The following is a 19807-nucleotide window of genomic DNA, read 5'->3' as shown; positions in this document are numbered from 1 at the left end:
TAAGGGGTGTTTCCCAACGCGCCCTAACTTCTGGCGGGAAAGGGTATACCGCCAATAATTTTCTATCGGGGGAAACCCACGCATCATCACACACTTCATTTAATTTATCTGATTCAGGAAAAACTACAGGTAGTTTTTTCACACTCCACAAAATACCCTTTTTTGTGGTACTTGTAGTATCAGAAATATGTAACACCTCCTTCATTGCCCTTAACAAGTAACGTGTGGCCCTAAAAGAAAAATACGTTTGTTTCTTCACCGTCGACACTGGAGTCAGTGTCCGTGTCTGTGTCTGTGTCGACCGACTGAGGTAAAAAGACTTTTTAACGCCCCTGACGGTGTTTGAGACGCCTGGACAGGTACTAATTGGTTTGCCGGCCGTCTCATGTCGTCAACCGACCTTGCAGCGTGTTGACATTATCACGTAATTCCTTAAATAAGCCATCCATTCCGGTGTCGACTCCCTAGAGAGTGACATCACCATTACAGGCAATTGCTCCGCCTCCTCACCAACATCGTCCTCATACATGTCGACACACACGTACCGACACACAGCACACACACAGGGAATGCTCTGATAGAGGACAGGACCCCACTAGCCCTTTGGAGAGACAGAGGGAGAGTTTGCCAGCACACACCAAAACGCTATAATTATACAGGGACAACCTTTATATAAGTGTTTTTCCCTTATAGCATCTTAATATATATAATCATATCGCCAAATAAGTGCCCCCCCTCTCTGTTTTAACCCTGTTTCTGTAGTGCAGTGCAGGGGAGAGCCTGGGAGCCTTCCCACCAGCATTTCTGTGAGGGAAAATGGCGCTGTGTGCTGAGGAGAATAGGCCCCGCCCCCTTTTCGGCGGGCTTCTTCTCCCGTTTTTCTGAGACCTGGCAGGGGTTAAATACATCCATATAGCCCCAGGGGCTATATGTGATGTATCTTTTAGCCAGTATAGGTATTTCATTGCTGCCCAGGGCGCCCCCCACAGCGCCCTGCACCCTCAGTGACCGCTGGTGTGAAGTGTGTGACAACAATGGCGCACAGCTGCAGTGCTGTGCGCTACCTCATGAAGACTGAAAAGTCTTCTGCCGCCGGTTTCTGGACCTCTTCACTTTTCGGCATCTGCAAGGGGGTCGGCGGCGCGGCTCCGGGACCGGACTCCATGGCTGGGCCTGTGTTCGATCCCTCTGGAGCTAATGGTGTCCAGTAGCCTAAGAAGCCAATCCATCCTGCACGCAGGTGAGTTCACTTCTTCTCCCCTAAGTCCCTCGTTGCAGTGAGCCTGTTGCCAGCAGGACTCACTGTAAAATAAAAAACCTAAAAACTTTTTCTAAGCAGCTCTTTAGGAGAGCCACCTAGATTGCACCCTGCTCGGACGGGCACAAAAACCTAACTGAGGCTTGGAGGAGGGTCATAGGGGGAGGAGCCAGTGCACACCACCTGATCCTAAAGCTTTATTTTTGTGCCCTGTCTCCTGCGGAGCCGCTAATCCCCATGGTCCTGACGGAGTCCCCAGCATCCACTAGGACGTCAGAGAAAAGGGGACTGTCTCTGGGGCCCATAACGCCTGTACCTCTCTGGAGGCTGTTTGTTATAGCATAACTGTATTCAATACCCTGCAAAAAGTGTCAGTCAACAAACTACTTGCCATGATATGTTCACCTCCGTATACTGAATACACTAGATCATGTAGAATAGTTTGTAGACTGCCCCTAAGTCACTTTCTGCTAGCCTAGCATTAGATCTTGCAGAGCTGCAGCAAACATGATGTCACAGAGCTTAGCAGGAGCCCGCCAAGCACATTCTGATAGTGGCAGCAGATTGGACTGTTATCTGGGGGCATTGTGTAGCATACTGTGCTCTTGATAGACTGTGTGGCATACTATCATCCTGATACACTACAATCAGAGCTGCCGAGTTGGGGGTGGGTACTAATTACCTGGGCCCAGCTTGTTGGAGGGGCCCGGCAGGAGCTCAAGTCCGCCGGCTTCCCTCTTACCTGACAACAGCAGCCTTTCTCCCCAGCCCAGCTGCTGTGTGCTGGGCTGCAGTCAGGCCAGAGAGGCAGAAGCAGCAGTCTCTGCCGGGGCAGGTGTGTGTGTGAGGGGTGGAAGCGATCTACCTAGGCATGGCCACGCCGCCCGCGATTAGGCCATGTCTCCCGAAATATTGCCTGGATGGGACAAAGCGCTCGACAGCACTAACAGCAATAGGGCATAAAATTAAGGAAGGCACTACTATGGGGCATACAATGAATCAGAACTGGGGAGAGAAGGGTCCCTCTAGAAGCATTTAATTGCAGCTTATGATTGGTCTTTCTATCACCCCTCCCACTCTCTCTCTGGTAATGTAAAGGAGAGGGCATCTTAGGAAAATATTTTCCTAGGTGGTAATTCAGTTTTAAATAAACACACAAAAACCTTTAGATTCTAATCATAATCTGTTTAATGTACACTGTTACAAACACTACAAGCTTAAAAACAAATCACAGTCTATACAGACTAATTGAATTATAAATCTTGGTGCCAAACGCAAAGGTTTGTGTTTTACTTGCTTAGATATAACTACTGCCTGCATCTTCATCGGATTGTACTGAATAATAATCATGTCTCATTTTAGGCCTATTTATTTATATAGTGCCTCATTTATACAGTGTAGCGCTTTATATATTTTCCCTTCAAAATGACTCTTGGTGGACACATTGGAGGAAGAGTCTGATAGCCCTCTAGAGTCTCTTGTCAGGGTCACAGCAGGAATATTTTGGTTTATAAGATCAGCGCTTCTTTGTTGATTTGTAGGAGATGATGAACTTGAACTGTTGGCAGTCATACTGGTTAATTGCGAGACTACAACCCGATTGCTATTTGTCACAAGTGATAAGGAGTCTGTGCTCCTGTTGGTCACTCTTGAGGAATGATCTGAGTTGCTTTTTGTGGGTTGCAGTAAGGAACAGTGACTCTTGGATTCTTCTGGTGAAGGGTTTTGGCTTCTACTTACATACTGTGAAAATGTATTTGAAATTTCCATTCTATGTAATGAATCTTCTGCAAACTCTGGCTCTTTTTGTGATGTGGGGCTTGCACTAATTGCTTTGGTTTTTGACATTCTTGAATAATGTGTGGGAGAAGGATGGGGACTCTCCCCAGAGTCTTCTAGGGAATAACAAGAGCTCGCATCAGATTCCTCTGATGAGAAGTCAAAGCTCTGATTTGATCCGACATACATATGTGGTTTTGTTTCTGCGTCTGAAACGACAGTTTCACACTCTGTGGATCGGTAAGATGCTGTGCCACTTCTGGATATTTTTTTAGACTGACTTGTACATTGGTCATGCTCATTACTTGACTGATATTTCTGTCTCACACTGTCCTCCTGAGACATATCTTCCCTTCCATCAGAATCCTCTAGGAATAGGCTTGCTCCTCCAGAATTCGCATTACTAATACCATACTTAGAATTGCTAAGACATTTCTGACCTCTTGATTTACATCTAGTCTGTAGTTTATGACCAGCTCTTTCATATTCTACACTTTGATAGGTCCCTCTCTTATGGAAGCTGTTGGTGGATCCATCTCTCGAGTCACAATAGTTTGAGCTCCCATACAAAGTCAGTGTGGATGTCTCAGCTTGAATTGGAGTGATTTGTCTCTTCTTCTCTGTGTGGTATAGGGGTTCTTTGCTTGTCCTGTGTTCTACTGTTTGAGGGATACTCTCAAGTTTGAGTGTTGATCCTGTAGAAATAACAATATCAAAGCCTGTAAAAGTCTACCCTCACATATGGATCTAAAAAAACCTCACTAAGGACTAATTACTTACAAACAATTTTCGTCACACATAGGGGAAATTAAATTTGAAGTGATGCTGGAAATATGCAATAACAATAAAAAGAAACATCTGTAATGGCGGCACATTGGCCCTGATTCAGATGTGGACAGTGGTGTGCCCTGCGCCACAAAGGACTGATTATTGCAGGACATGTCCTGTGTGTGTGAACAAGTCCGGCAACACAGGATGCAGTTCAGCATTAGACTAAGTGATTGACAGTCTGATGCCATTTTGGGGTGGGGAGGCGGCAGCTATGGCCTCCATTTCTCCAAACGGAGGCGTGTCACCGGCGTTTAGGTGGAGGGAAGATCTACAAAGAAGGGGGGATAGAGGACTGCTGCGCCTCAGAGAGCTGCAGTGGGGAAATCCGCGGGTGATCACTCAATCACCCTAGAACATGGATGCACAAGGAATGAGAAATCCCTTCTGCGCTCATCCAACAACAACAATGTACAGTGATAAAGTAATTCAAATAAGTTCTCAGTCAATCAGTCTATAAAAAAGTTCTGGTCTCTGCCTCAGTTCTTTTCCATACAGGAGGTGTTAGGTGCAAGAGGACTTGATGCGTACCATACTCGCATAGAGTCGTGATATGTCCCTCGTATAAAGGTATCTTTGGGTCCTTTGTTCCTTTCTCTCCCACTCCTCCAAAGTGAAAAGTTCTTATCCTCGTGGTTGGAAAAAGTAAGAAATGGGACAGGAGAACAACTGATAGTGTAGTAAGTTCGTGAAAGCGGAAGATCACTGGATAAAAATGCGTGAAGGAGTGTATTGAACGTGGCTCTAAGAGTTAATAATCCGGAATTTTCATCCTTTCTACAGGTGATGGTACGGGAGTGGAGGTGCTCAGAATGGATGATAATTTAACGCGTACCGTACTCACGTTAGATCGTGGTTGGTCCTCCATATAAAGGTATCTTTAATCCTTCGTTTCCCCTCTTCCTCTTGTCCCAGAGATGGCGCTGAATCGATGTTTATTCTCGGCGGTGAGGAAAAAAGACAAGTGAACGACTGATAGTGTAGTACGTACGTAACAACACGTAACCATATATAACTGTTAGAATGGAGAGTGACCTTTATACTATTCTGATAACTTGGTGCGTACCATGGCCCTCATTCCGAGTTGTTCGCTCGCAAGGCGAATGTAGCAGAGTTACACACGCTAAGCCGCCGCCTACTGGGAGTGAATCTTAGCTTCTTAAAATTGCGACCGACGTACGCGCAATATTGCGATTACAAACGAGTTAGCAGTTTCAGAGTAGCTCCAGACTTACTCTGCCTGTGCGATCATTTCAGTGCTTGTCGTTCCTGGTTGACGTCACAAACACACCCAGCGTTCGCCCAGGCACTCCCACCGTTTCCCCGGCCACTCCTGCGTTTTTTCCGGAAACGGTAGCGTTTTCAGCCACACGCCCCTGAAACGCCGTGTTTCCGCCCAGTAACACCCATTTCCTGTCAATCACATTACGATCGCCGGAGCGAAGAAAAAGCCGTGAGTAAAAATACTTTCTTCATAGTAAAGTTACTTGGCGCAGTCGCAGTGCGAACATTGCGCATGCGTACTAAGCGGATTTTCACTGCGATGCGATGAAAAATACCGAGCGAACAACTCGGAATGAGGGCCCATACTCGCATCCATAAGAGGAGGGAAAAAGTACATAAAGGTATCTTTCCTTGTACTGGTGTTTATATAAACCTGGTGGTATCACTTAGAGTCACTCACACTCAAATGAGACAGATGACACCTTGAAAAATACTTTTCTGTCGAAACGCGTTGGTGTGAGGGCCAGGACCACCAGTAATTAATCAGGACGGTATTAGCTAAGATTTTTTTGTGTTCAATAAATTTTGTGTGTTAATACTTCATCTCTGAATTATTGACACTCGGTTTTTCTCCCCACACGTACACCGCCACCTACGAGAGGAGTGGAATTGGGGACCCGGGACATCTAGGACCACTCCAAAGATACCTTTATATACAGGTCTTAACACTATTAAGTGTGAGTTGGGTACGCCCATTTCTTATGTATCATCTGTCTCATTTTGTCACGATCCGGGTATCTGGACGCCATTTCTTACCCATCAGGTGCCTCCTAAGGCTGGCTCAGCGCTCCAGGACCGGATCCCATCTGTTATCCTGATGTGTACATTCCTGTATCCTCTCCTGTCACTCTGGGACGCTGTCACAGTAAACGCCATATTACACCTGGCATGGCGTCTCCGGCGGCCTCCGCCGCCGTCCCTGAACTTCTGCATGCAGAGTGTCTGAGTGGCGATTACGTCAGCCGCGGCCTCCGCTGTGTCCGCGTGGTTGGATGTGCATCTGTCAGCCTGGCGCCTCCTGTCTCCGGTGGCCGGCGCCGCCATTACTGTTTTCATTACCACATGGATTACAAACCAAACTTCCCTCCAAGTGTCTGCATGGGCGCAGCCATCTTGGATTCTGTCAGCTGATCATTTCCACCAATCTGTTCTCAGTATTGATAATCTGCATAATTGCCTACCCAATCCCTTCCTTGCTGCAGGTATAAATACACTGTGCCTGAGCAAGGAAGGCGTCAGTGCTTTGGTTGTCAAACCTAGTTCCTGTTTGTCTCTCTCCTGTGATTGTCTTCCAGGTTCCAGCTCCTGTCTCAAGACTTCCACCATAGAGACCCGCACCAGCATTCCACCTGCGGTGTAGCCTGACTCTCCAATCCATTGTGGATTCATCTGTTTCCAGCTACAACTTTACCTGCTTCCAGCTCAGCTTCCAGCAGAGTACAGCTTCCCTTAAAGGGCCGGTGTCCTTTCTACACTTTACCACTCTCCACCGGTATTATTATTTCTCCGCTCTCAAGTTCTACATTTCAGTTCATATTTCATCGCTCCCAAGTTCATTTATTATTTAACTGGTTCCAGCCAGTATCCACTCCGTGCTAACAACAGTCTGGTTCCAGCCAGTATCCACAACAGCTGTTTTATCTTCAGCAACCCAGCTTTTCCTGGAACACCAGCTGGCACAAACCTGGGTTATCTCCATTGCTACAGTCGGGCCTGGTAAGGACTTTCCATCTAGAAGATCATAAGAACTATCTCACACTACCAGTGCCCTGTGGCTCCTGCCATCCTGTAGTACCCAGGAACTGTATTTATTCTTTGCTGACTTTTACGTTTTCTTTTACTGCTGCTGTGTTGCGGAGTTGTCATAATAAACATCATTGACTTTTATCCAAGTTGTCGTGGTCACGCCTTCGGGCAGTTATTATTCATGTTACTTACATGTCCAGGGGTCTGATACAACCTCCCAGGTTCCGGTACATCTCAGCCCCTACAACTGAGGCTGCCTCCCGTCAGCTCAGGCCCTCAGTTGTGACAGTAAGCACTGACCTAATGAATCCAGCCGGAGACCAGGATCAAGCGGCCAGGCCGATGCAAGAACTGGCAGCCCGACTAGAACATCAGGAGGCTGCACAGGGCCACATCATCCGCTGTCTCCAGGATCTCTCTACTCGGCTGGATGGGATTCAGACAACTCTCCGTGGATCAGGCGCGTCTGGTGCGTCAACCACAGTGACTCCAGCTATAACCCCACCCACCTTACCCATTTCTGCTCCACGTCTTCATCTTCCAACGCCAGCAAAATTTGACGGATCTCCAAGATTCTGCAGGGGATTTCTCAACCAGTGTGAGATTCAGTTTGAGCTACAACCTGGCAATTTTCCCAGTGACCGTACAAAAATTGCCTACATTATTTCTCTTCTCAGTGGCTCAGCCCTTGATTGGGCATCACCGTTATGGGAGAGGTCCGACACCCTGCTATCTTCCTACACTGCCTTCGTGTCAACATTCAGGCGCATCTTCGACGAGCCAGGCCGGGTAACCTCAGCTTCATCCGAGATTCTCCGTTTACGCCAGGGGTCACGTACTGTAGGACAATATCTGATACAGTTCCAGATCCTGGCATCCGAACTGGCATGGAACGACGAGGCCCTGTATGCTGCATTCTGGCATGGCTTATCTGAGCGTATTAAAGATGAGTTAGCTACCAGAGACTTACCTTCTAAGTTAGATGAGCTAATCTCACTCTGCACGAAAGTTGATTTACGTTTCAGAGAGAGAGCAACTGAGCGTGGAAGATCATCCGCTCCAAAATCTTCTGCTCCTCCTCCTCGTCAACTGTCACCATCTAAAGATGAGCCCATGCAACTTGGCCGTTCCCGTTTAACTCCTGCTGAGCGCCGAAGACGTCTCTCCGAGTCTCTCTGTCTCTATTGTGCAGCTCCGTCTCACACCATTAATGCCTGTCCCAAACGTCCGGGAAACTCCAAATCCTAGCTCGCCAAGGAGAGGGCCGGCTAGGAGTAATGATCTCCTCTCCATCTCCTCAAGATTGTAATCTCCCAGTCTCGCTTCAAGTTGCTCAACGTTATCGGAACGTCATTGCCCTCCTTGATTCCGGAGCAGCTGGGAACTTTATTACCGAAGCCTATGTTAAACGGTGGTCCCTACCCACCGAGAGACTTCCTTCGTCCATTTCTTTAACTGCCGTGGATGGCAGCAAAATTTTTGATGCAGTTATTTCTTTAAGGACTCTACCAGTTCGTCTGAGGGTGGGAGTTCTTCATTCCGAACTTATTTCTTTTTTAGTGATTCCAAGAGCCACACATCCTGTGGTCCTGGGCCTTCCATGGCTCCGTCTTCACAATCCTACAATTGATTGGACGACTACGCAAATCCTGGCATGGGGTTCCTCCTGTGCTGAGACATGTTTGTTTAAAGTATTGCCTGTCTGTTCTTCCTCCCCCAGGTCGTCTGATGTTCCACCTCCTCCATATCAAGATTTCACGGATGTGTTCAGTAAAGCTTCTGCTGATATCCTTCCTCCTCATAGAGAATGGGACTGTCCGATTGATCTCGTTCCAGGGAAGGTTCCACCTCGAGGCCGAACTTATCCGTTGTCTCTGCCTGAGACGCATTCTATGGAGGAATATATTAAAGAGAACCTAGCAAAGGGGTTCATTCGACCTTCTTCTTCTCCAGCCGGCGCAGGCTTCTTTTTTGTAAAAAAGAAAGATGGTGGTCTGCGGCCGTGCATCGACTACAGAGGTTTGAACGACATTACCATCAAGAACCGTTATCCTTTACCCCTGATTACTGAGCTCTTTGACAGAGTTAGCGGAGCTACCATCTTTACAAAGCTGGACTTGCGAGGTGCATACAATCTCATCCGGATCCGTGAGGGTGACGAGTGGAAGACCGCCTTTAACACCCGTGACGGACATTATGAGTACCTCGTCATGCCCTTCGGATTGAGCAATGCTCCAGCTGTCTTCCAGCATTTTGTCAATGAGATCTTCAGAGACATTCTATACCGTCATGTCGTGGTCTATCTAGACGATATCCTCATTTTTGCCAACGATTTAGAGGAACATCGTTTTTGGGTTAAAGAGGTTCTGTCCCGTCTCCGTGTCAATCATCTCTATTGCAAATTAGAAAAATGCGTCTTTGAAGTCAAGTCCATTCCGTTTCTAGGGTACATTGTGTCCGGTTCCGGACTAGAGATGGATCCTTAGAAACTACAAGCAATCCAAAATTGGCCGGTACCCTTAACCCTCAAAGGGGTCCAGAGGTTCTTAGGGTTCGCCAACTATTACCGAAAGTTTATACGAGACTTTTCCACCATTGTGGCGCCTATTACTGCTTTCACTAAGAAGGGTGCTAACCCGTCCAAGTGGTCTGAAGAAGCCATGCAAGCATTTCATCTTTTAAAACAAAGGTTCATCTCTGCGCCTGTTCTGAAACAGCCTGACATCGACTCTCCTTTCATCTTAGAGGTGGATGCCTCCTCCGTTGGAGTAGGAGCGGTGTTATCTCAGAGGGCTAAAGATGGCCATTTACACCCTTGCAGTTTCTTCTCCCGGAAGTTCTCCCCAGTTGAGCGCAACTATGCCATTGGCGACCAGGAGTTGCTAGCCATCAAGCTCGCTCTAGAAGAGTGGAGGTATCTGTTGGAGGGAGCTTCTCATTCAATCACCATACTTACAGACCACAAGAACCTTTTATACCTGAAGGGCGCACAATGTCTCAACCCTCGTCAGGCCAGATGGGCACTTTTCTTTTCCAGGTTCGACTTTAAACTCCAGTTCTGTCCGGGCTCTCAGAATCGCAAGGCCGATGCCCTTTCCCGCTCATGGGAGCAAGAAAATGAGTCAGAGTCTTCAGACAAGCATCCTATTATAAATCCGTTGGCATTCTCCACGGTAGGGATGGACTCTACGCCCCCATCAGGGAAAAGTTTTGTGAAGCCGATGCTAAGGAAGAAGCTCATGCATTGGGCCCATGCTTCCCGTTTTGCCGGACATACAGGTATCCAAAAAACCCTGGAGTTTATCTCTAGGTCCTATTGGTGGCCAACTCTGAAAAAGGACGTCTTGGAGTTAATTGCATCTTGCCCAAAGTGTGCCCAACATAAAGTATCCCGCCAGTCGCCTGCGGGGCAACTGGTTCCACTATCCGTTCCCCGTCGACCATGGACCCACTTGTCGATGGATTTCATTACAGACTTACCCATGTGCAACAAGTTCAATACCATCTGGGTGGTAGTTGATCGGTTCACCAAGATGGCACACTTCATTCCTCTCACCGGTCTTCCGTCAGCTTCCAAGTTGGCTCAAGTATTCATACAAGAGATCTTCCGACTCCACGGTCTTCCTGAAGAAATTATCTCAGATCGAGGAGTTCAATTCACAGCCAAATTCTGGCGAAGTTTATGTCAAGTCCTCCAAGTCAAGCTAAAGTTTTCCACGGCTTACCATCCTCAGACCAATGGTCAAACCGAGAGGGTGAATCAGGACTTGGAGGCCTTCCTCCGCATCTATGTGTCCTCCTCTCAAGATGACTGGGTTCAATTACTTCCCTGGGCCGAGTTCTGTCATAACAACCAGTATCATTCTTCATCTGCTTCAACACCATTCTTCACTAACTTTGGATTCCACCCTAAAGTCCCTGAGTTCCAACCGCTTCCAGCAACTTCTGTTCCCGCAGTGGATATCACCTTGCATCAGTTTGCCAATATCTGGAAGAGCGTACGATCAGCTCTGCTCAAGGCATCGTTCAGGTACAAGAAGTTTGCGGATAAGAAGCGTCGAGCAGTTCCTGCTCTCAAGGTGGGTGATCGGGTATGGTTATCCACGAAGAATTTGAGGTTAAGAGTTCCCAGTATGAAGTTTGCACCTCGCTATATCGGTCCTTTCAAGATTGAACAAGTCATCAATCCTGTTGCTTACAGACTCCAGTTGCCTCCCTTCTTAAAAATACCCAGGACATTCCATGCTTCCCTGTTGAAACCGCTGATCTTGAATCGGTTTCATTCCTCACTTCCTCCAACTCCGAAAGTCCAAACTCAACGAGGCGTTGAGTATGAAGTGGCCAAGATCCTGGACTCACGTCACCGTTACGGTCAACTACAATATCTTATTGACTGGAAGGGTTATGGTCCTGAGGAACGTTCATGGACCAATGCTTCTGATGTCCATGCTCCTGCCTTGGTCCGGAGATTCCATTCCAAGTTTCCTCAAAAGCCAAAGAAGTGTCCTGGGGCCACTCCTAAAGGGGGGGGTGCTGTCACGATCCGGGTATCTGGACGCCATTTCTTACCCATCAGATGCCTCCTAAGGCTGGCTCAGCGCTCCAGGACCGGATCCCATCTGTTATCCTGATGTGTACATTCCTGTATCCTCTCCTGTCACTCTGGGACGCTGTCACAGTAAACGCCATATTACACCTGGCATGGCGTCTCCCGCGGCCTCCGCCGCCGTCCCTGAACTTCTGCATGCAGAGTGTCTGAGTGGCGATTACGTCAGCCGCGGCCTCCGCTGTGTCCGCGTGGTTGGATGTGCATCTGTCAGCCTGGCGCCTCCTGTCTCCGGTGGCCGGCGCCGCCATTACTGTTTTCATTACCACATGGATTACAAACCAAACTTCCCTCCAAGTGTCTGCATGGGCGCAGCCATCTTGGATTCTGTCAGCTGATCATTTCCACCAATCTGTTCTCAGTATTGATAATCTGCATAATTGCCTAGCCAATCCCTTCCTTGCTGCAGGTATAAATACACTGTGCCTGAGCAAGGAAGGCGTCAGTGCTTTGGTTGTCAAACCTAGTTCCTGTTTGTCTCTCTCCTGTGATTGTCTTCCAGGTTCCAGCTCCTGTCTCAAGACTTCCACCATAGAGACCCGCACCAGCATTCCACCTGCGGTGTAGCCTGACTCTCCAATCCATTGTGGATTCATCTGTTTCCAGCTACAACTTTACCTGCTTCCAGCTCAGCTTCCAGCAGAGTACAGCTTCCCTTAAAGGGCCGGTGTCCTTTCTACACTTTACCACTCTCCACCGGTATTATTATTTCTCCGCTCTCAAGTTCTACATTTCAGTTCATATTTCATCGCTCCCAAGTTCATTTATTATTTAACTGGTTCCAGCCAGTATCCACTCCGTGCTAACAACAGTCTGGTTCCAGCCAGTATCCACAGCAGCTGTTTTATCTTCAGCAACCCAGCTTTTCCTGGAACACCAGCTGGCACAAACCTGGGTTATCTCCATTGCTACAGTCGGGCCTGGTAAGGACTTTCCATCTAGAAGATCATAAGAACTATCTCACACTACCAGTGCCCTGTGGCTCCTGCCATCCTGTAGTACCCAGGAACTGTATTTATTCTTTGCTGACTTTTACGTTTTCTTTTACTGCTGCTGTGTTGCGGAGTTGTCATAATAAACATCATTGACTTTTATCCAAGTTGTCGTGGTCACGCCTTCGGGCAGTTATTATTCATGTTACTTATGTCCAGGGGTCTGATACAACCTCCCAGGTTCCGGTACATCTCAGCCCCTACAACTGAGGCTGCCTCCCGTCAGCTCAGGCCCTCAGTTGTGACACATTTGAGTGTGAGTGACTCTAAGTGATACCACCAGGTTTATATAAACACCAGTACAAGGAAAGATACCTTTATGTACTTTTTCCCTCCTCTTATGGATGCGAGTATGGTACGCACCAAGTTATCAGAATAGTATAAAGGTCACTCTCCACTCTAACAGTTATATATGGTTACGTGTTGTTACGTACGTACTACACTATCAGTCGTTCCCTTGTCTTTTTTCCTCACCGCCGAGAATAAACATCGATCCAGCGCCATCTCTGGGACAATAGGAAGAAGGAGGGGAAACGAAGGATTAAAGATACCTTTATATGCAGTACCAACCACGATCTGACGTGAGTACGGTACGCGTTAAATTATCATCCATTCTGAGCACCTCCACTCCCGTACCATCACCTGCAGAAAGGATGAAAATTCTGGATTATTAACCCTTAGAGCCACGTTCAATACACTCCTTCACGCATTTTTATCCAGTGATCTTCCGCCTTCACGAACTTACTACACTATCAGTTGTTCTCCTGTCCCATTTCTTCTTTTTTCCAACCACGAGGATAAGAACTTTTCACTTTGGAGGAGTGGGAGAGAAAGGAACAAAGGACCCAAAGATACCTTTATACGAGGGACATATCACGACTCTATGTGAGTATGGTACGCATCAAGTCCTCTTGCACCTAACACCTCCTGTATGGAAAAGAACTGAGGCAGAGACCAGAACTTTTTTATAGACTGATTGACTGAGAACTTATTTGAATTACTTTATCACTGTACATTGTTGTTGTTGGATGAGCGCAGAAGGGATTTCTCATTCCTTGTGCATCCAGGCAGTGGCGTCACAACGTTGGTGCGGGGGGTGCGGCCCGCACCCGGGTGTCACTGCTCAGTGACAGGAGCTGGATTCTGCAACCCGGCTCCTGTCACAGTGCAGAAGCCAGCACTGCAGATTCAGCAGTCTCCGGGTGAAGGCCGTATCCCCCGACCCACAATGTGCCGAAAACGGGGGTCGGGATTCAAAGCCACGCCCCTTCCACGAAGCCACACCCCCTTTTCACCCGCGTGTTATAAAAGTAAGTGACGCCTCTGCATCCAGGTGGAGGGAAGAGTCCAGGGGTCTCCGTGGTTGCATGGAGATTTCCTGGCCTCTGCGACACACGGCTTGCGCGGCACCATGGATGCCGCAAGCCACCTGATGGTGAGTGAGTGATCTGATGCTGTGTCCTGGCAAAGATCAGATCACTACTGCAGCAGGAGGCATCTGGTTGCAATAGATATCAGTGCTGCTTCCTTGGAACTTCCTAGCAACTCCAACCACATCTGAATCAGACCCATTTTAACGGCAGCATCGCAAAAGGATGCACAGCAAAATGAGCAATGCTGTGTTACTATAAATATTGTCGATGTGCACAGCCAAAAATCGCTTCAGATAGAATTGCCCTCATAGCATTCTTAATAGGCAAAACATTGTCTATTACTAATGCAAATTAGCTGTCCTGTTGACAAAGTTTTTATCCCTGTACAAACTTGGATCAAGAAGGATGTCAACCTGACAGCCTGCATGGAAATTAATAAAATAATAAAGTACTGAAAGTTTTCTTGGAGCATAGGAAAATGGGAAGGATAGGCATAAACAACTTAGTTGCCCAAAAGACCATTCACCATTAACTAATATTGGGGGAGTCATTTGGTACTTTGAAAATGTCTTCTGTTACTTAGAGATCGTAGAGGGTTGAAGCAATATTTACAGAAGACACACATTACAATACATACTACTGAGCAGTAGAGTTACATTGTAAATATATATTCATGACAGGTGTAATTCAGCCTGGAACAGGTCATTTTGACACACTGTCACACCTACCAGGTTCTGATCCAATAAAAAATAATTTATGAAAGTGCAACAAAAGAATCATCACAAATGCTGTTTCTTGATGCCATGTGTCTATATTTCCATAAACATGCTCTTTACATACAAAGCATGTATACTAGTGAGACATGATGGCACCATCCTTGGAGAGGTACAGAATGTGAAGGTATAAGCTGGGAGCATTGGGGCACTTCTGGCTGACTGCACTATAGGCACATTTGTTAGTCTTGTAATGATCTATGCTAAAACAAGACTATGGGCCAAATGTATAAGCCAATTGCAGAGAGATAGTCATTATATTTAAAGTGGCAATTAAAGAAAAAAAAAAACAGGTTACATAGAAACAAAGAACTTGAACCACTTGGGTCTTTTTTACGGTTTGATAGCCTAAACCCTATTTGAACCTTAGTTCTCTGTAAAGATATTCTTATGTCTATCCCAGGCATGTTTAAATTGCTCTACTGTCTAAGCCTCTACTACCTCTGATGGGAGGCTATTCCACCTATCCACTACCCTATCTGTTAAGCAATTTTTCCTCAGATTTCATTTGTACCTATTTCCTTCCAGTTTCAGCAAGTGTCCTTGTGTTAGTACTTATCTTCCTTTGAAGAATGTCTCCCTCCTATACCTTGCTAAAACTCATATTTGAACGTTTCTATCATGTCCTCCCCCTTTCTCTTCTCTGCTCCAATGATACATATTAAGATCTTTTAGTCTTTCCAGCAAAGTTTTGTGATGTAGACCATGCACCATTTTAGTTGCACTTCTTTGTATAGTCTCTAATGCAGCGGTGGCCAACCAGTGGCTCTTGAGCCACATGAGGCTCTTTCTTTAATTAAATGTGGCTCCCAACACTCTAAATCATGTGACCACAACCAGGGCTGCCATCAGGAATTGTGGGGCCCAGGACTGACAAAATAGGCAGGGCCCTTTCCCAGTATGAGAAGTTAAATGCATGTCACATTGTTTACAACCTGGCTGAACACACACATTATCAATAAATAATAATCAGAATTACATGAAAAAAATATCAATAATACCCCTTTTACACTGACAATTTTGTTCCGGGATTTTGCACGTGTACGCGCATCGTCCCGGGATTTTTGTCAGTGTAAAAGGGTACACTTTCAATTTCCCGGGACGAGCATCCCGGGACTTCAACCCAGGTCTCGACCTGGGTTGAATCCGGGACCATCCCAGGAAGCTGTGCAGTGTAAACGGGTATACCGGGTCAAGGCGACCCGGCACCTGTTCTCTGCATAAGAGGAGGCGGTGCTCGGAGAAGATTATCTCCAAGCACCGCCTCCGGGAGACTCAGCGGTGACATCACTGACCCGGCAATATGCCGGGTCGGGCCGCTAATGTAAAAGAGTCATTCCCGGGAATGTGTCTTGGGAAATATCCTGGGACACATTCCCGGGAATGACCTCAGCCTGCGAGTGTAAAAGGGGTATGAGAGGTCTAGAGTGGGTGCCCGCATAAGAACGCCTCTGTCTGGGTTTAAGCATTAAGATGTGAAGGGCTTGGAATAAGTAGTAATATTGATAATAGACAGTAATTGGAAATAAATGGTCAGATAGGAGATGAACATGGATGATGATCTGTCAGCCTGCTGTGAGTTCTCAGGGACAATCTCCAGGGTGCCCATAGATGGTACAAGCCTTCCCGGTAATTAAAAGATGATCTGTGCTAGAATACAATATATGTAAAAAGAGCAGCTCTACTTCAATGTTGATTTGTAATAATAAAAAAGGAGGGATGGGTAATTTGGGATCTGGTCAGGATCCCAGCGGACAGGATCCAGGCAGTCAAAATACCGTCGTCAGAATCCTGACACTGATTGGAATGCCAGCACCGGCATCCCGACTAGGATCACAAGCCTAGCGCCAGAATGCTGATAGCCAGGATAGTCATTGCCAGGCTGCCGGATAGGTAAGCCACACGGGGAGAGGGTCAGGTTAGGTTTAGACTGCAGGGTGAGGGTTAGGCTGTGGGGAGGGGGATTAGATTTATGCTGCCGGAAGGGATCGGTTAGGTTTAGGCACTCCCAGGGAGGATTAGGGTTAGGCTGCGGGAAGGGGAGGCTAGATTTAGGCACCACTGGGGATGGTTAGGGATAGGCTGCGGTGGTGAAGGGTTTGGTTTAGGCTACGGGGAACGGGGGGGGGGGGGGAGGGGGTGAAGGTTTACATACTTATCCGCCCCTGTCGGAATTCTAACCATTGGGATACTATGGTTGGTATTCTGACCACCGGCATATCAGCACCAACCCGGTTATTTAGCTATTTGCACTGTATAGTAAAGTGTGTGTGGCACTTTACAAAATTAAAAATAATAATACAAAAAAATGAATATAAATGTTTATAGTATTTTTAGATTATTGTAAGCCAGTGAGACTTCTCAGCGGTGCAGGGTGCCAGCAAAAGGTAGGTAGTATAGGGAGAGATAGTTAGACCAACTGCTAAATGGATGGAAACTCCCTATTTCACTTATCATTCTTACATTTGTTCTACCTGAGGGCAAGCAGTAGAAGGAGCTGCAGGAGACCCAGCAGCAGGCAGCACATTGCGGTCCTTCTCCCCATAAAGTTGCAGTGCCGGGCTCCGGGGCACAGTTAAACGCAGGGAGCACACCGAGCATCTCACTTCCAAGTTCCTCCTGTCCCTTAGCTACCGCCGCGGGAGGGAGCGGGTAGCTTACGCTGCGGGAGAGAGCAGGGTCAAAGGAGATATGGCTTGGAGGAGAGAAGCCGGGACCCAGGGGAGCGGGGAGTGCTGAGCGTCAGCACGACCATGTGCAGGAAGAGGGAGAGAGGCTGTTGCTCACTGTGTCTTGCAGACGCTGCTCCGCTCCGCCCTCCTCCTCCTCCACCACCACAGTGTCAACGTCCTGCACCGCACAAGATTTAGAAGTAGAAGCCAGCGGCAGGGCCCCCATCTCTGTCCGGGCCCGGGACTAGAGTACCCGTAGCCCCCCCCTGATGGCGGCCCTGACCACAACAGATACAGAAACTGCTACACTCCAGCCAGACATGCAGCAGCACTACAGGGACTGAAAACTGAAGGAGCCAGATACTAGAGGCGAGACACCCACTGGCAAACAGAGAGCACATTAGGGGTTGCAGCAATGGCATGACTTGGTGGGGGAACTTTAGTGACACATGAGGGTGGGCTAGAGTGACACAAGGCGGAGCTGGCTGGAGTGACACAGAAGGGTCCTGGGCAGGAGTGACACATGGAGGAGCTGACTGGAGTGATGAAGGAGGGTGCTGGAAGTAGTGACACATGGGAAAGCTGGCTAGAGTGACATAGGAGGGTGGTAGCAGGAGTGACACATGGGAGAGCTGGCTGGAGTGACATGGGGGGGGTGCTGGCAGGAAGGACATAGGAGGGTGCTAGCAGGAGTGTCACATGGGAGAGCTGGCTGGAGTGACATGGGGGGGTGCTGGCAGGAGTGACATAGGAGGGTGCTAGCAGGAGTGTCGCATGGGGAGCTGGCTGGAGTGACATAGGAACGTAAATAGGGGGTTAGGTTTAGTCACTAGGGGGTGGGTTAGGCTACTGGGGGGAGTTAGGGTTAGGCTGCAGGTAGGGAGGGTTAGGAAAGTAGGGGGCAGTGTCACATGGGGAGCTGGCTGGAGTGACACATGGGGGAACTTAAGTTTATTATGTGAATCTGGCCTTTTCAATTATTTTATGTGGAAGTGGCTTTTTCAATGGATCTATTTTTTATTTTATGTCGTTCTGGCTTTTTCAATGTATTTTATACCAGGGGAGTGGTCTAGCATGTACAAGGCCACATTCCATTTTTGCATGCGCGCCTTCGGCTCGATGTCGGCTCTTTGACGTACCTAACAAGGTTTTTTGGCTCTTTGTCACTGACTGGTTGGCCGCCCCTGCTCTAATGTATTTATATCCTTCTGCAGACATGGTCTCCAGAACTGAACACAGTATTCTAGATGAGTCATACCAATGACATATACAGTACAGTGGCATTTTTACTTCTTTCTTTCTGCTATTGATTCCTCGACCTGTGCAACCAAGCATCTGACTTGCCTTTTTCATTGATTTTTTACATTGCTTACTTGCCATTAAAGTCACCTGAAATAGTGACTCCTAGATCCCTTTCCTCCTTAGTAGTTTCCATTATAGTGCCATTAATACTATATTTAGCGTTTGGGTTTTGAGACCCAAGTGCATGATTTTGCATTTTTTGACACATTCTTGACCATTCCTCTAGTTTACCTAGATCCTTGATTATTTGTTTCACACCTCCTGGTGTGCCTACCCTATTACATACTTTTTTGTGTCATCTGCAAAAAGGCACACTTTCCCTTTGATACCATTTGCAGTGTCCCTAATAAAGATATTAAAAAGCACTGGTCCAAGTACAAATCTTTGGGGTACATCACTTGTAACCTTTCCTTCCTGACACTGCACTCCATTTACTACAACTCTCTGTTTCCTATCCTCCCAAACTTTTGAGTTTATTTAGCAGTTTGTGATGTGGGACTGTGTCAAAAGCCTTACTGTAATCTAAATATGCTACATCAATGACCCCTTCATCTATTATTTTAGTCACCCAGTTAAAAAAGTCAATAAGATTTGTTTAGCATGATCTCCCCCCAGTAAATCCATACTGTTTTGGATCTTGTATATTGCTGGATTTGAGATATTCCACAATTCTTATTTTTAATAGGGTTTCCATAAATTTCCACATTACTGGTGTAAGGCTCAGTAGTTGGTAGTTGTTTGCACTACCTTACTTCCACTTTTGTTCAGTAGGATTACCTGGGCTCTTTTCCAGTCCTCTGGAATTACAACTGTAGCTAGCGACTGGTAAAATAATTCTGTTAATGGTGATACCGGCACGCCTTTTTAACTCTTTTAGTATACTTTCATGTATCCCATCTGGCCCCATTGATGTATCCACTTTTCGTTTTGAGAGTTCTGTTAAGACATTCTCCTCTGTAAATGCACTTGTATCGAACTTATTTCTATGACTTATCTTACAACTTAACTGTGGCACATTCCCCTCTCTTGCTTTAGTAAATACTAAGCAAATATAATTGGATGATCTGCTATTGCCTTGTCTCCTTCGACCAGGCTCTCACTCGGTTTTAAGTCTTATTATTCTGCCATCTGCTTTTCTCTTTTCACTTATTTACCTACAAAAGTTTTGCCCCTTTTAGCTATTGACTGGACCAT

At 47.0% G+C, this 19807-nt stretch overlaps 1 protein-coding gene across 1 annotated transcript in view; it reads right to left on the bottom strand.

Annotated features, from left to right (window-relative positions):
* Positions 1-2461: 2461 nt before the first annotated feature.
* LOC134935241 (serine-rich adhesin for platelets-like) overlaps positions 2462-19807 on the bottom strand; it is a 36421-nt gene continuing 19075 nt past the window's right edge. Inside the window, exon 6 of the mRNA XM_063930426.1 lies at positions 2462-3732. Within this exon, the coding sequence (XP_063786496.1) occupies positions 2627-3732 (1106 nt within the window). The 3' untranslated portion in view covers positions 2462-2626. The remainder of the gene's footprint in view (positions 3733-19807) is intronic.

The sequence above is a fragment of the Pseudophryne corroboree genome, chromosome 6, assembly GCF_028390025.1.
Source record: "Pseudophryne corroboree isolate aPseCor3 chromosome 6, aPseCor3.hap2, whole genome shotgun sequence".
Classification (NCBI taxonomy): Eukaryota; Metazoa; Chordata; class Amphibia; order Anura; family Myobatrachidae; genus Pseudophryne; species Pseudophryne corroboree.
This window is presented reverse-complemented; position numbering and strand designations above follow the sequence as displayed.